The sequence below is a fragment of the Synchiropus splendidus genome, chromosome 11 (genome assembly GCF_027744825.2).
Source record: "Synchiropus splendidus isolate RoL2022-P1 chromosome 11, RoL_Sspl_1.0, whole genome shotgun sequence".
Taxonomy (NCBI): Eukaryota; Metazoa; Chordata; class Actinopteri; order Syngnathiformes; family Callionymidae; genus Synchiropus; species Synchiropus splendidus.
This window is the reverse complement of record NC_071344.1, coordinates 19,631,147-19,648,444: the sequence shown is the minus strand read 5'-3', so window position 1 is coordinate 19,648,444 and position 17,298 is coordinate 19,631,147. Positions and strand designations below refer to the sequence as shown.

The 17,298-nt window shown below is 41.0% G+C and overlaps 1 protein-coding gene across 4 annotated transcripts in view; it reads left to right on the top strand.

Annotated features, from left to right (window-relative positions):
- Positions 1–17,298, top strand: part of il1rapl2 (interleukin 1 receptor accessory protein-like 2) — a 255,847-nt gene that overhangs the window by 221,527 nt on the left and 17,022 nt on the right. For all 4 annotated transcript variants that reach the window (XM_053878428.1, XM_053878430.1, XM_053878429.1 and 1 more), the window contains 2 exons: positions 11,270–11,402; positions 16,344–16,489. In XM_053878428.1, the coding sequence (XP_053734403.1) occupies positions 11,270–11,402; positions 16,344–16,489 (279 nt within the window). The remainder of the gene's footprint in view (positions 1–11,269; positions 11,403–16,343; positions 16,490–17,298) is intronic.

The window sequence follows — 17,298 nt, the reverse complement described above, 5'->3', positions numbered from 1 at the left end:
GCATGTTGTAAACATTAAATCACTCAAATATATGTATGTGGACTTCAGGTGTCTGTCACTCATTCATACTTTTTTTTATTTCAGATAAACGCCAGTAGGAAAATCTGAATTCATTAATATATATAACGGAGAGTGGATGTCAACTGTCAATATGAAACTAACAGTGTTGCAATTTTATTTTCAAATCAAACAAATTCAGGTGTTGGAAGTGAAGCATGGACTGTGCATCCCTAACATTTATTATAGTGCCAAATGTGCTGATTTGCTGTCACAACCACGAGCTACTGACAGATGAGTGAGAGACGTGTGGACATACGAAGAAGCTGGAGCAACATTGAAGAGCCGGAGGAAACAGTTGCAGGTGGAAGGATTCCCCACCCAAGAAGCCAAATCTGTTCTGTCACTTTCATTTGTCATCTCAGACTCATGCATATGCTAATTGGCTTTTGTTTCGGAACCTTAATGCATGCAGAAGAACTAATGGAGGTGAGGGGGGGGTCGGGGAGGAGACTGCCTCACATTGCAGCAATCGTCACCCATCTGTTTCACTGACTTTTTAGAGCAGAGAAATGAAAGCAGGAGGAAATAATCTGTCACTGATATCAGAGAGTGTGGACCTCACAAAAATCTAAAGATGTGGCCGTGAAGAGGTGGGGAGTATTTCAGTGCAAGGACCAAGCCGTCTGGTGACCTGGTTCAGTCAGTACAGTCCTCTACCCAAGTCAGCAGGGCGCCTTTCTCGACCCCAAAGGAAAACATGTTTTATCATTACTGATAATCTGTAGGCAAATCAGAAGCTTGTCCAAACTAAAATTAGTCGTCCACTCATTCTGACCCCCACTGAGAAATCCCTACCCTCACATGACCAACACAGAGGTTGTGAAACATCAGGGGCAGTAAAACTCATTGTGCATTCTAGAAAAGAAATGTACTTTTTTCAAAGTAGGTTGTAACTGGCACTTCACTTCTTCGCTTTCACTTTGGCACAAACATGGGTTGGATTCATTTAACCACCCGTGCTGGATGTTGAAAGCACTGTCTCATCAACACTTCACACTTGTTTCAATTTGCATGTGCCATCTCAGGAAATGCCCCTAAATTATTCTTTTTTTCTATCACCAAACTGATAATAAAATGCCAAATAGCGATTATATTTGTAGATGCATTTCCTGTGTTAACTAATCCTTGTATTATTTTTCACATTTTGAATGTCATTATAACAGACTGGGATGATTGTACCATCACTTGGTTTTAAAATAAAATGACCCACAGGGGTGAAACTTGACTGGGGTCACTTAGAAGTTCTATATTGCCAATAATTATCCGACCAGATCAGCGAATATTATTAAAAAAAACATACCAGTAAGCGCCCTGCTGTATTCTGCCGGCGGCCCACATGGATCAGGATCTCAAATCTGACCCATCGTGGCATCAAAGGCGAGCCCCCAGTGTGCCATTATTTATACTTCCTGATCTGACTTCCCAGAGCTTTTCTGGCAAACAATGGTACCAGCATGGCCCATGAGCCAGAAGCTCATTTGGAGCTTCTCCCAGCATGTGAGTGGTGACAGCAAGCTGAACTCTGCAGTTGTTGGCCAGAGAACAAAAGCATGTGGTAAAAACCATTTTTCAAATGTTGAGTGGGCTGTCAGTGCGTAGTTGTAAATCAGTCATGGAAATTTTAATTTTGTGGTTCCTCCTTCCTAATACTACTCAGGTACTCAGAGTCTCTCCACCAAAGATGTGGAAGCGTCAAGCTTTTTTTAAGTTCAAACTAAATCAGTACTGCTTGTACTTATATGGGCGACAACCCTCCACACAACTGGATGTTTTTCTCAAGTCCAGAGGTTATTGATGACTTTGTGAAGCCTCATGAAACAGTGCCCTCATTTTCTGAGCCCAGTAGATGGCGCTCTCTGCTCATAAAGCTTCGACTTTCAACAACCATATTGATGCAAACTCCCATCATTCTGGCAGCGCACCTTACTGAGGTCCAAAAATCAGTACACTGTGTTACGAAGCATCAGTCCATCGCTGATGCAGCCCTGATACAGCTGAGGTTTTCAGAAATGAGGTGAGATTATGAGATGTTGAAAATGCAGGCAAGACAGAAAATGCTCAGATTACGATTGTTCATACAGCGTTTGAGGCTCCACATGTGTTCTCATTTTTCCATAACATGACTCTCATGCCCGACTTTGGCTCTGATCCTTTCACAGTTAAGCTTGATAAATGGCCTACTATTAATACATTCTGTCTTGTAACTTGCTCAGTTTGATAATTTGATGCAGGTGGTCGTTTAATTGAACTTTTGACCAATAATCAGTGATGATAACTGCAACAGTCAGCTCTTTTGGTTAAAAATAATGCTGTCAGTCTTAATATTCTCTAGAATTGGCGTGTACATTAAAGTTAATGAAGATGCTCGAGCTGAATTTTAATAAACCAAAACATGGAAAAAGGCACTCATCCATTCACTTGCATCAATCAAAATAGCAGGAGACTTTCACAGGAGAAGAGCTGCTCCCAAATGAACCTTGCACACTAAACCCAGGAGGCCTCCTACATAGGCCAGGCTAGATGCTTATGAAATATTAATTAGAAAAATTCGTAACAAAGGCTTCGTTTTTCAATGTTTAACCACCCCCCGCCCACTACCCTCACTTCCCATGGTTTAAATCAGTGAATACTATTCTGATAACTTAAAAACACTGAGTAACAGCTGTGAGAGACTTCAAGCATGGAGACGCTGCAAATGGCTACTGTGGTTCAGATCTCAGAACTCAATCTCAGGATCTTTTTTTTTTAGAGTGCCTGTTATCGAGGCAAATTGTTAAGAAGCGACCGTCCTGGAAGTGTGGCTGCAGCTTGGTACATTCAGTCTTCATCTGCGCACGTCTTTTTTCCTCTGTATGCCAGCGCTCTCTTACACATGTTCACTCTGGCCTCATGTTTTTTTTTCGTCAGGGTCCCAAAATTATGCAAAACTCTGGTGTTGTGGTTCTCGTTCTGGACTCAGAATGTCTGTGCCTCAGAATGTATGCAGATTTTAAAATGCATTTATCCAATCATCCAGGCATCCAAGTGACTCACATTGGCAACATATTTAAAAACGTGTTTTATTCAATCACTTACAGAATAAGACGAACATGAAAGAACGCGGCTACCGTCTTCATAGATTAGGTACAATAATAATATTTCATTGCTGTTCCCAGCTCACAGCTCCACTGGACTCCAGCAGCCGCTGTTCGGTCCAGGGAGGCGGACTAATCCAGGCAAATAGAATTCGGCCGTACATCATTTAAGCTTTATGGAGTCAGAAACGAATTATCCATTGGGATTTAATGTTAATTAAAAAGGCCAGGAAGGGAGAATAATCTGGAAATATTCAGTCAAGAATTTGGTGAAATCGACAAGCACATGTTAGCACAGAGGAAACAAGCTGAGGGGTGTGTAGGATTTATTCAGGTTCACAGCTGCGACAGATGTCGCTCAAAATATGTCCAACATGAATGTTGAATGATCCCAAACATCAGTGAGTCAGTTTGTTGTTTTTCATAATGGTCACGTGGATATCAAAATGGACGCGTACAAGATAGTTTCAAATAGGTTGCTGTGACAGAGTTGGAGGCAAACAATGGCACAGAAACTCTAAACCCTCGACTCTGAAATCACTCTGAGAAGAGAGAGAATGGCTGTTGGGCTGCAAGGCGATGATCCAGGGCATTAACAGAATCTGTGCGATGGTCTCAGAGAGGTTTTTCCTGCATATGGAATGCTGTTGAGACCCCAGTCCAATGAGGCTTAGCTGTGGTTTAGAGGTTGTTCACACTGGTAGTCTGTGCGTCTGATCAATCATCCATCACTGGATCATTCTGTCCGTATTGTCAAAATATTTTTCTGCATGCCCTTCACTGTATGCAGTAATCAGCAGTTATGGAGGGAGTCTGAAATTTTATACCAGACAATAAGTCACATGACTTCTATTTATGTTCACAAATTCAGGTTCGCACATGACACAAGTGTTGAAGACTACAATCATTTTATTTAAAAAAAAAAATCCCTATGTTGGGCCTAAAACTGTTTTTCTTCATTTCTTTCCATCTATACCCCCGAACAAATACAAAAAAATGTGTTTGTTTCATTTCGGACGCCTTTCTGATATTAAAGTGGGATTTTGTATTTTTTGGGTGTATGCTCACCTATTCTTTGTGGACTTATTGAAACCTTTTAGAAAGGTCATTTTAAATACCCTTTTTATTTTACAGTTTTCTGAAAATACTCTTCTACGTAATACGATGCGGTGTCATAAATCATTGTCAGAGGTGCTGCATATATTGAAGCCAGACTAAGTATGGCAGCACTGAAAGCCAAGGTGTGAAATGCATGGCCCGCCACTGGATTTTATCAAAACTTAGTTAGTACACACATACTGTCCTGCAATATATGCCACTATAAATGCAAAATATCCAGGCACATGTGAAAACAAAGCATTGCTCCTGGAAAGCTGACAAATCATGGAAGGACAGGAGTTCAGGTCACATGAAAGTGGGTCAACACCAGCAGACTGGGCAAAAGCTCAAAAACACGACCAGAGGTCAAGAATGCAGGCTGACAGATGCTGGAAAAGTAGGTTGGAGACATCAAACACTGGACCTTTTGTTGTTTTCCATGGGCAACAACAACTATCCTGCGCTGTGAGACTCTCTCCACAGCGTATCCAGGATCAAACATCTAACCAGTAGACAAACTATTGTGACTTCTAAACCAGCTACTGTAGACCGCGAATCCAAAATCAGAATAGAAGAATCCCATAATATTGTGTGCAGGTACTCATTTGCATAATCCATCAATAATCCCAAAAACTGCTGCAGGTTCCCAAAAATAAATTCAGCCCTGTAGCTATTTCAAACAAGGCTTCAAATGGAGCACTTATATTTGGCTAAGAATTCATTGCCTCAAGTGCTGCCATTTGTTTTCAGATTTGTTTAATCACACTTCCTCACTTTGGATTCGGTTTCAAATACTCCACATTTGATCTTAATTTATGATAAAATACGTTTCATTTCTTAATAAAGTCTTGGCATGATTATTATTATTTTATAACTTCTTTTTCTGAGGTCATATTTTATTGTAATTGTTACATAATACACAGCTTAAGTAAACAGCTTGTTTAATCGCACCCCAGAATGTTAAATATTAGGAAATATAAAATGTATTTAGTCTGGTGTGAATCATCAGTAGAGCTGAATTTGGATCAATGAAGTCAGTGAAAATGCTTCAGTAGACCAATAGTGCTAATATGCATGCTGCCATTGTTTTGTTGTTCAATGTTTTCATTGTCAGAACTTTTTCACGAGTGACTTCTGCTACACAGGAAAGAGAACATTCTCCCACACCAGGAACACATGCTTCAGTAGTTCTTAACTAGTGGAAATGTTTCCATTTCAGCACAGAATAGCAACTGTCATGTCTTCCAAGGTGAGGGCAAATATTAAGTGTCATTTTACTGATCCTCTTGTGTGGAAAGTCAGTATGGGGAAAGTAAAATAAATTATTATATTTATTCTTTTTTTTTTTTTTTTTGTCGAGTGATGTAATACATTTTTTAAACAGACTAATAAATGCAGAGGGGACGCAAAAATGTTATTATTTCCACATTTGGCATGGCATTTATTTAAACATATATTTCATGCAGTTGTTTAAATATGGATGATTTTCTATATTTCTGTTGTTTTTTCTGTTATTGCTTTCCCGGATAAAAAAGAAGACAAAATGTTTTAACATATTTAAATATATTTGACATATTTAATCTCATTTTCGTGGCCGGACAGGACTTTTTTTTACCAAGCATTTTCACAAAGAGTCTTTGTTGGACCCAGGGCTATTGTTCTGGGAGGAGAGTGACGCTGTGGTGTGAGACACTGTATCAGCTCTGAATCTTAAAACTCGACCCACATGACTGGTCATTTAATTAACCTCTTCAAGCATATCTCCAGTAATCTCTCATCTAATTTTGTGTGTTCATTTAAAACTTCTGTTAACGAGGCCAGCCCCCCAGCCAATCAAATGTCAGCCATGGAAGTTTCCAGGACCTGGTTAATTGGAGCTGTCAGGAAATGTCCAAATATGGACAAGAAGAGCTGCTTTTCTTAAACTGCTGCCCTAGGAGGGTTGCTAATGTGGCGGGAACCACCTCAGGTTATATCACGTGTATGAGGGCGGCGAGGTCACACAGGAACCACGCTGGGGATGAAAGAGTGAGGGAAATGACAGAAGTCTAGAGAAATGTATGGATTATTAAAATCAGTCAAATATTCTTACTTGGTGGCAGATTCATTTCCCGTCGAGCAGGAAATTGAGCCCTCATTTGTGAGAGTCAGAGTCAGACTAGTGTTTCTGAAATAACAATGAGCCTCAAGTAATAATGAAATGAGATCGCAAGCAAGTGTAAAATGTCTTCAATGATCCACAGGTTAACTTCCAAATTATTATTATTATTAGGTTCAGTTAAAAGACTCACATAAGATGAAACCATGGAACTCATGAGCTCATGGATTGTTTCGCTCCTCATTAACAACTTAGTGTCTTTTTCTCGTGTTATTTTATTCAAAAAAATATAGATATTTAAATAAAAATAAAAGAAAGTTCACTTCTGATGGGCTGCTGCTGGTGGAACACTGCTGTATTCAAGCGTTGTGGCAGCGTTGTAGCATGGGATTTCCCAAGTAGACAAGGCACTTGGAATGTTCTTAGGCAACAACCCATTTTGGAACAGTCACATGGACGTGGTTTTCATTGACTGGGTCATATGGAGTCTTTCTCAGGTGTTTATTTGGGCAGTGAGGCAGCTAAAAGAAGTAGAGGGGGCACCATGAGTAAAGCGGATATCTGCATCAGGTGCTATATCCCGAGTGACATTTTGCGGCATCTGGCAATGAAAGCTCACTATCTCACTAAAATGGCAGAGCCAACACAAATGGGACACGACCCAAGTCCAAAACAAATAAATAAGAGAGACTCCAATGGAGAAATCCAGGGAGCAATCAAAAGGGTCCAAAAACACACTGACGACAGGTCGGGCACGAGTGATGACGAACTAAGAAACAAGAAAACATAAATTAGAATAAACTTGGGAAAATTCTCAGCCGCAAAGGCAAAAAACAAGGCAAACCCGGAAGTAAAAAGAACGGTCCAAAGTCCAAAACATACCACGACGTAGAAACGTTCACCATCTGGAAACACACACATACACGCTTGCACACGTCATGTTTTTTACGTTTTGTGAGGACCTCTCATTGGCGTAATGCTTTCCAGAGCCTCTCATGCTTAACTTTACCAACAAAAGCAAATAGCTAACTTTAACCAGGACTCTGAACCAAATCTGTGCCCAATTATACTAAACTGACATTTTAACCCTCCAAACCTTGTGAGGACAGGCCAAAATGTCCTCACAAGAAGGTGGTTTGTGACTTGGTATTCATTCACTTGGTATACACTCTCCACACCCACAAACACACACGAACACACATTTGCCACAACATTTGTATGTGTGCTCTCCTAATGACCAGATGGACAAATGGATCAGGTCTGTGAGCATGTGCTCGCACCGACCCAAGACCAGGCTACTTATTATAACCAGGTACTGTGAGTCAAGCCAAGTCATTGTTGGTCCAATCTGGAGTGCTCCTTCCATCCATCTTTGGCAGGCCACAATGGCTGCAGAGGCTGTTAATTGGTCATCCGGAAACAAAGCCTCTGACAGAGTTGACTTGACATATTAGAGCCACTTTTCTGCCGTCACCTCCGCTGCTCCTCTTCCTGCAGCTTAATGAATGGAAGAAAAGGAAGGAGCTGTTACTAGAGAGGCTCAAGCCATATGAGCAGTGAAGCCCACAGAAGGTGAAGGAAAAGGATTTGATCTCTTGGCAGTCATCTCATCGGAAATGAGTTGCTGGATGAAGAAAGACTAAAATGTCCTGAAATGACACGCCATGCGTATAATTCCTCAGCGCATGTGACCTCATCAAAGCTGCTTCAGTGAAATGCAGTCTGAAAACCTGTGGCGCTAAATGACCTCCATGGACTGTTTCCTCAATAGAAGTGATTCAGCATTGCATAAGATAAACAAAAGCCTCGTAGTTGATGATCATGTTGTGCCCTCTTCTCAGCGTGTAAAGCGGTTCCAAAGCTTTGCTGCGCCCTCGGTAAATGAGGTGAGACATGCGTGTCCGGCGGTCATGTGGGAGTCAGATCTCAAGAGCTGGACTTTTTATTTGCCTGAACAACTTAAAAACTATACTTGTTCAATACTGCTGAATGGATTTACTTCATGTATTTTTAACAGTTGACTACAGCCCTCACTTGTTTTATGAACCTTTTAAAGCAGCATCTTGCTGCTGAGAAAAAAAATGACCTCAATGGTGGATGAAATATAGAACTATAGTAGGAATAATAATGATATAACAATTATGACTTTGGTATAAAGATGCCAGCCTGTTGTTCACCTCTCTCAATGCACCAGTCAGTCTCTGGTGCATATTTTATACTACCAAATCTCCAAATAACTTCAGCTCCCTTCCATAATTCTCCCTGAATTACAAGTATGTACAGTAATTTTGATATGAAAATGGCTTGTACAATTTGAACCAGAAAGTATCATCACTCTCTAAATTCCTCTCTCAGCACATTCTGCTTTCAAAGCTGAGATTTCTGAGGAAGAGGGACGATTCAATTCAATAACCTTTATTTAACGCTCATCTGCGATATGTAGGCCAAGGTTTAATGAAGGAGCTAAATCACAGATGACATCAATTGAAAGAAATGTCAAACTTGAAGACTATAATTCCAAGTCAATTAACAAAAATCCCCTTGTGTGTGTGTCTCTGTGAGTGTGTGTGAGTGTCGCTGCTATTGTTACGTAATAGGTGCTAAATTCTTGGAGGATTAGTTTTCTAGAGGTTCACTACAGTTATTCAAGTAAACATCGCCTCACTTGCTTGGACTCCTCTTGGGTTGTTTGAACAACTGCCAGCCAGCAGAAACATCTGACTAACACAAATGGATAGAAAGTGAGTGACGAGAGAAACATGAAGCGGAAACTGGTCATTAAGAAGGAGAAGAAGGAAATGTGTGCCGCACAGTAATATAGTCAGATTTAGTCAGAACATTCGGCAAATAGCAAACCTGAGAGAGCATGCTAATTTTTGTCTGGTCCCATCTTGTCATAAAGAAGCTCTCGTGAGACCAGCCCAGACCTCATTTTTGCTATCAAATGTTAAATCCTTTTGATCTAATTCATCCTCAGGGGTTGTTCCCCAGTGAGTGTTATTTTGGAAACTCATACCTCAAAATAGTAGACGCCAGATATGACCCACAGTTCATAGTTGTTCGTGGGAGTAGCAAAGAAGCTAAAAAAATGTTGCCAGTATTTTGTGAGAAAACATCGACACTCCTTCAGACATTGTTTTGTACCCGTGATCGGGACTGTACATTTAGAAGCATGGTACAGTAGGGGCATGTTGTTGTTGTTGTTCCTCCTCAGTTATCTTTAGTACCTAATATTATGTTCTCTATGCGCCATTTTCAAGAGTCACTGTTTTTCAAATCTACTATAACTCACATTTTCAGCAGAAATGTATGTTACAAAATCTATTGGTAACACCACGAAGGTTCTTCCGCAGGTTGTTCCTATTCAACACTCCCGACTGATGTTGAATGGAATGCAACGTAGAAGCCAGTCGACTGAGAAACACAGAAGCAAAATTTGTTGCTCTGATGCAAACTTTAGTTCCACATGTTCCTGTCTCTTTCTCATTATGACATTACACTCTCATTTAAAGACACCAAAACCCACCATAATCGTGTCCATTTCCATAATTCGTGTTTTGTTTTCCTTGTGACGCTTAATCATGTGCGATCATGTGAAGTTTCTGGTTTGGTGTATGACCTTGTTGATCAGCAGTGAGAAGGGATTTTAGAGAAAGTGGGTGACATCACGAAGACCTAACATAGGCTGGACAGTGCTGGAGTGAGAGTCAGCACAGAGGCACTGATCGTGACGGCACAAGAACAGGCCTAAGCACCTGGGCGTCGAGGCCAGGATCTACCACAGGAGAGCTGACCAGAGGCAGGTTGCAGGCTGTGTGAAGACGCGCCACAAGCAGGGTGTAAGATGCTCGCAGGATCAGCATACATGGAAAGGCACAACCAAGTGGCTGGGATAGTTTACAGGAACCTCTGCACCCTGTACGGACTAGAAGTACCCAAATCCCAATGGGACACACCACCAAGAGTGGTTGAGAACAGCAAAGCTAATATACAGTGCAACTTCAGCTCCCAGATTTGAAAACAGCTGCTGGTTAACCAACCAGACATAGTGGGGGTGGACAATGAGCAGAAGAGCGCGGCGTGATAGATATGATGACCCCCAAACTGGGAGAGTGGCTCCAACTGATCCTGAAGATTGCAGTCCTAGGAACAGCTAAGATACTGCGCTGAATCTTCAAATTCCCAGGCCTCTGGTAGAGGACCTCAGCTTCAGACAGAGAGAGAGAGAGACAAGGGTTATCACCTTAAAAGGGTGAGAGGGACATTTTTTTTTAAATTATAGCTGCATCTATGTCACAGGACCAGTGAAACTGACCTATTATTGCCAGGGAAATCCGCCATATCTGCATGAAAACGAACAATAAGCCTGAAGAACAGAGTAAATATCTGAAAAACTAACACTGACAAACAAAGGTTTCACCTTTTCAGCGACATAAGTGAGTGAGAAGCTGGTAGCAGCACTCACTCTCCAAACATGCGTCATTAATGAAGTAATCTACATAACATGTGAAGAACATAAACACATCCTGGGGGCGCTAATCAATCAGTGACTGATGTCTATGTGCAGGAAAATCATCTTATTTTCACTGCTTCTTGCTATTCTGGGTCCCTCTGAGGCAAAGAGGGAACATGAATATAGATGATTCCCTGTCAAACAAAAATAAAACAAAGTAAGAATGACGATACATGTGTATGTTTTTTAGGTCATTGTTTGTAATCCATCCCACGTCTTTAAACGCATCTCGCCTGGAGGACGATGAAATCAGATAACCCAAAATGATCCAACCACAACTCGATGCCGTCTTATCAAATTCCCTACAAGCGAAATACATTATTTAAAAACCCCACTTTTCTTGTACTACTTTTAGATCCAATTATGTTCCTGTCATGGTTCCACTGAGTTGTCTCAATCGTAAATGTGTCACTTTTTGTGTTACAGGTATGCCCCTGAGTCTGGACTGCAAAGCTTTTTTCGGCTACAGCGGTGAAAACAGAAGACCCATCATTTACTGGATGAAAGGCGAGAAGTTTGTGGAAGAGCTCGCAGGCCACATAAAAGAGAGTGAAGTCAGGTAAAGCACCAATATCTTGTCTGGAGTACAAACTACCACTGCAAAATAAGTAGAACTATATATATATATATATATATATATATATATATATATATATAGTGACATGGTGGTGAGCCTGCAGTGAGTTCTACTTAGTATATATATATATATATATATATATATATATATATATATATATATATATATATATATATATATATATATATATATATATAAAACCAAATCAGCACCCAAGTATCGGGAAAATATTGAATTCCCATGTTGGCAATGGAGCAGTTTAGTCCTGTTGTGATTTTCCTAACACTCTGTACATTCACATGTGAAGCGCTAGATTTGTCCAGGGGTATGGAAATAACATGAAAAAAGAAAAAAGAAGACAGAAACTTTTACGTAACATTCTTGTTGATATTGATTTGCATGCAAACTAATTCTAGTTTATTTTCCAAGTCAGTTGTTTTAGGATAGTTATTAGAAATATTACTTTTTATTGGCCCCAGAAATGTGCTGACTGTCTCAGCAGCTCAGCGAAGGTGCGATGAGAATTGAGCTGCTAAACTTGGTGAACTACAACTCACATGTTCTACATGTGGTGGTACATGTGCGCTCACTTTACGTATTTTCTACCAGATGTTCATATCTAAGACTTTAAAATGCAAAAAGAAGAGCAGTGTGTTTAACAGCTGGTGGGAAGAGGGCCACCAACTGTGACTTTGTAAATCAGAACATACAAAAAAATACTGAAATGTACCTTTTTTAATCTGTGAAGTTTTAAACGTTTGTGTTTATACTGTAGTAGATTTGCGAAAATTATCGTTGAGTCTCCTTACAACTGGAACAAATCAGCTTGAATTCGACAGTATTCTATTTATGAATGAAAACGTGTGGAGCAGTCATGAGCTGAAGTGTGGGTGAACTCAAGCATCAATTTAAGGCCTGTTAAGGCTCCCACTCAGAACGTCATCTGGGGACACAGCATCCAATGTCACAGCACAGATGATGAGTTGTAGGTTTAGTTGTAGGTTAACGTCCTGTTGCTGCCTGTATTAATCTATGAACTGCCCTAGTATATACACAACAGTGCGTTGCTTATGAGCATCCGCTGCTCTTTGTTTGTAATTCAAAGCTGCTGATGTTTTCCTTAGACACTCAAAACAGACCCCAACAAAAAATCTAAATATGCATCTGTATTTTCTTCTTTCTTCTGCCTAGGTCTTGATTCCTCAGTAGGTGGATATTACCGTCATCTCATTTCTCTTTCTCCATCTTTCTTGTCCAGCAATGGACAGTGTGGCTCCCCTGACAGGATACTGTCTCCCATTTAATTAGACAGTCTAATTACACATTCCCGCACCCCTGTAGTACAGGGGGGCCACTGACACTCATAGGCCATTATTACTCCCATTCCATCTGGGTTCCTGTCCACCACCGTCTTCTTTTTTTAGCTGCAACATTCTCCTAAGACCCAACGTAAAATGTTGAGATAACTCTTCTGGCTGTTCTTCGGAAAAGCATGCAGTATTGGAATCACAGTTCCCTGCATTGTATGAAAGAATTTCCTGTCATGAATTTTGTTTTTAGTATTTAAAATGAAATTGCAGTTAATCTACTTTGGCTGCAGGTTTGTGTCTCTATCAGATGGTATTTTATTGGTGAAAATATTGTATTAATGCCCTGTTCAAAATATATACAAACAAGTTGTTGGTTCTTTTTCTTTCATAAAGCGGACTGTTACACCTGACATTCTCTTAAAAAAGGAAACATCTCTTTTTTCCCAGGCAGGTGTCTGGTGACTGTAATCAGTTTATTGTCAGTCTGGTGGTGCTTGTTTCAGCTGACAGCCCATTGGTTAAACTGGGTGGTTGACCGGTTGGAACAAAACCCGGCACCACCCCAGCCCTTTCAGGATCGGATTGAAGACCCATGTCCTATTTTTTTTTTTTTTTTTTTTTTTTGAGCTGGGTTGTCCCACTATCCACTCTCTGTTTCGGTGATTCTATCCCACTTTGAGTGGTGTGATTTTGCACTGCAGGTAAAAGCAGATGCCAAATAAAACTCATATTAATGTAAGCTCTTGGTGCCTCCTGGACCCTGCCCAAAGAATAAAGGTTACATTCTAGTAGAGAATTTAATGCTACGTACCTACCTGGTGGTAGCACATGAGTTTGGGTAGGCCATGAGTTCGGTTCCCCCAAGTTGGAATGGAAATCTGGCGTTGATATAGTCAGGGTTTCCTTCCTAGACCCTCTGGATAAATGTGTCGTGATGTAAAGGGTGCTGCCAATGTGGCACAACTCTTCTACAAGTAAAATGTTCCTAAATACCAGAGCAAATGTAGATTATTATTATTATTATTATTATTATTATTATGTAATGAATTGATGTTCAAAAACCATTTGGAAAGAAAAGTCAAGTCTTTATTGCCTTCCTGTCATTTTGCTTTTAGGCTCCGTCTCTGCATTTGTTGCATCATCTTTCGTCATTTTCTATAACGCTGCGCATCCAAGGCAGGCCTCTGGAATTAAGATGACTAAATCTCACTGAACCTGCCAGATACCATCAAACAAAAGAGATTAGGAGCCAGCCTTTGCCCTGTGCTTTACCAGGTTGCGACCTCATTTCTGCATCTGTATTTTCCCACAAATCCAAAAGCCTTCATGTAGGACTTTAATCATTATTCTCTGTACGACTGTAATTGTATCGTAGTCGGCGAGAAACGTAATGGTAATGACAGTGGACTAACTAACTAACTAAGTGATTTTTCTGTCGGGCGTAATTTACAGAGTCTAAGAAAACAACTTGTAATGTTCATTTACAGTATGAGGTCATCAAAATACAGTGGTAACTCGGTTCTCGACCACAATCTGTTCGAGCCGTTCGAGAAGCGATTTGTTCGAAATCTGAATCGATTTTTCCCATTACAATGAATGGAAAAAGAAAGAATGCGTTCCAAGCCTTAAAATAGGCTTTTGTAGGAGTGAATGTAGAGCGTCTGCTGCAGGTGCGCTGTTCCTCTATGTGTGTGGCCGCTGCATGTGGGAGGGGTTGCCGAGTGAGTGACGTCTCTCCAGAAGTGAAGAGGTGCCCGGTGCGTGTCCAGCTCTGAATGTGCGCTTCTGTGCAGTTTGGCTGTGACAAAGTCATAAACCAAGTCATGCTCTGTCCCAGACTCGCCTCATCCCTGTCCCAGCTCCAGCCGACAACAGGACATCAAACCCTGGAGTGCGCGCTCCAGCCTCAGAGGTGTGGAGAGCGAGCACCTCCCCTGTGACACTCTGCCACGGTCCAGTGCGGAGACAGGAAAGGTTTTACACCTCAATATGAAGAAAAAACAGTCAGTAAATGTAGCTAACGGGACACATCTGCGTATAGAGGCTGCGTTATACACAGTAATAAAGTGCGTTGCCAGCTGATCAGTCCGCGCACGTTATGTTTTTTTCAGGGGCGTTCGAGTTCTGGATTTTCGTTCGAAATCCAAAGCAAAGAAAAAATCAAAATTTTGGTTCGGACTCCGATTTGTTCGATGTCCGAGACATTCGAAAACCGAGGTACCACTGTATATACTATATATGTACTTTACCACAGGTGTCAAATTGAAGGCCTGGCGACCAAATGCAGCCCACGAGTAATTCTGTAAGGCCAGTGAGGGCTTAGAATTAAAGTAGTCACTGTTTCAAACGGCACTCTTTTGCACTTTTGTTGGGGAATTGGGGGTGAAGCTGGATTAGGTATAGTCAATGTGTCCAAGCTAGCCACATGAATATTAGCAAATGTTGCTTGTACTAATTCTGATGGGCCCTCAGCATGGACTGGCTTTGGCCCCTTGTGCGGTTGAGTCCAACACAACCGGGCTTGACGACACTTCCACTATACAAACCTGAATAACTCCAGATATTTAAAAATCCAGAAAGGATTCTGGTAACACAATGGAAACACCAGTGGCAGTAACTTCTGGTGCAACAAAAACAAGTGAGCCCCCACCCCTGTAAGCACTAAGCCCTTAATCACATTAGTATTACATGAGCGAGATATGAGGAAGTGGTATCTGGAGGTTTAATATGTTATGTAATCACAGCCAAAGCTAAGTCGAAGAATCCTAAATCCCACAACAGCAGAATGCTTTAGCAAACGGGCAGATGTGCGCGTGCATGTACGGTGTAAGCACCTGTCAAACCTGGGGCACAGGCCCCAACGTCATTTAAATCTGCTTGCAAGAGTTTGTATCACATACAAATACGTCAAAGTCTACAAAAAAACTGGATCACCAACAAAGCATGTTGATATCATGACCTACAAAGATACAGTGTTCAAGCGTTCGAAGCAGGCTCACAAGTGGAGATTATGTATGAGGTGAATATATCTGTAAAAATCCTGAAAATTGATATGAGGGAATTTGTTGAAAAAGGGTGAAGAAGATAATGTTTTGACTTAGAGGTGAGGGAGGTCAATTTGTGTTTTACAGCTAACCACAGAGCGGCCATTTAAATAACAAAGACGGTACAGTGCATTGATTTTTGTTCGACCTGAAACTTGGTCAGTGTTTGAAATGTCGGCACACTGCATGATCGAGTTGGACTCCACTGATATATAAGAGTTTGAGTGGATATGATGTTGTAATGATTCCTGCAGAAATTATCTGGTATTTTAGGACAACACTGCCATATTACTGTGAAACACACATTTAACATGTCGACATTGGTGACTACAGGCACAGAAACGGACCAAACTCTCGGGAAGTATATAAAACTGGAAACATATAAGACTGAAAATTTTCCTCTCGTCAAATACGTTTGTTTAACATTTGTTGTTGTCTTGAAAAGAAAATCCAGCATTATCAATTGAAAAGATGTTGTGTCCACTACTCACTACATCTGCTGTCTCAAATCCAGGTGGTCTTTCAAAATGGTTAATGATGTTTTAATGAACTGTTGTTGTTTCCTCCAGGATCTTAAGAGAGCATTTAGGGGAGAAGGAGGTGCAGCTCTCCCTGACCTTTGACGCAGTTGATGAGACCGACCTGGCCAACTACAGCTGCTATGTGGAGAATCACATTGGCAGGCGCAGCGGCAGCGCTATTCTCCAAAAGAAAGGTATTTGTCACGTGCGCACACTCACACAATGCTGTAACCTACTCAGAAATAACACATGAAACGGGAGGAATCCATTTGGAGATGGATGCAAATACATTAGAAAAGTGAAGAGGAGGAATAACAGATGCCGAGAGATGATGAAGGTTCAAGTGTTTTGGAAACTGGGAGGGAGAAAGTGAAGAAAAGAAAGGGGAGAGCGATTGCGGAGGCTGAAAAAAAGAGGTCTCACTCTTTCTGCTGCATGCCTGTGGTGTCAAATCTATCTTACTATACTTAACTAGCACCCGAGGGAGTCGCACTCACCGACTCACACGGGATCGCATGCTGTTCCAGGGGGGCGGGGATTGAAACCGTGGGGGATGTCAGTGCTTAACACTGTTACTGAGTGGTCGAATAAAAGAGGAAGAAGTTTAAGGACTGAACATATGATCAGCATTATTGCTATGCCGCATTCATGATTGTGTACATTCAGACCAGTGCACATATATTTGCTCTTTTTCCCCCACTGTGGGACAAATAAAGGACATCTAATCTAAAAAAATGTCAGTTTGTCAACACATGCTGTATGTAGGATGAGACCAGATATTGATGTTCACAGGCACCTATTCTATTAAAGAATTCATTTAACAAAATCTAATGCCATTTTTAAACATCCAGCCCATGTCATTTTACACCCACTCAATCAATCACTTTCATGCATCTTTCAGCGGAGTGCAGTCATCTTTCACAAACCTCACCCCCTAAATATTTAATATAACTAAAGCATGATGGTTTCAGTTGTGGTAAGTTATATTAAGTTCATCCATGCA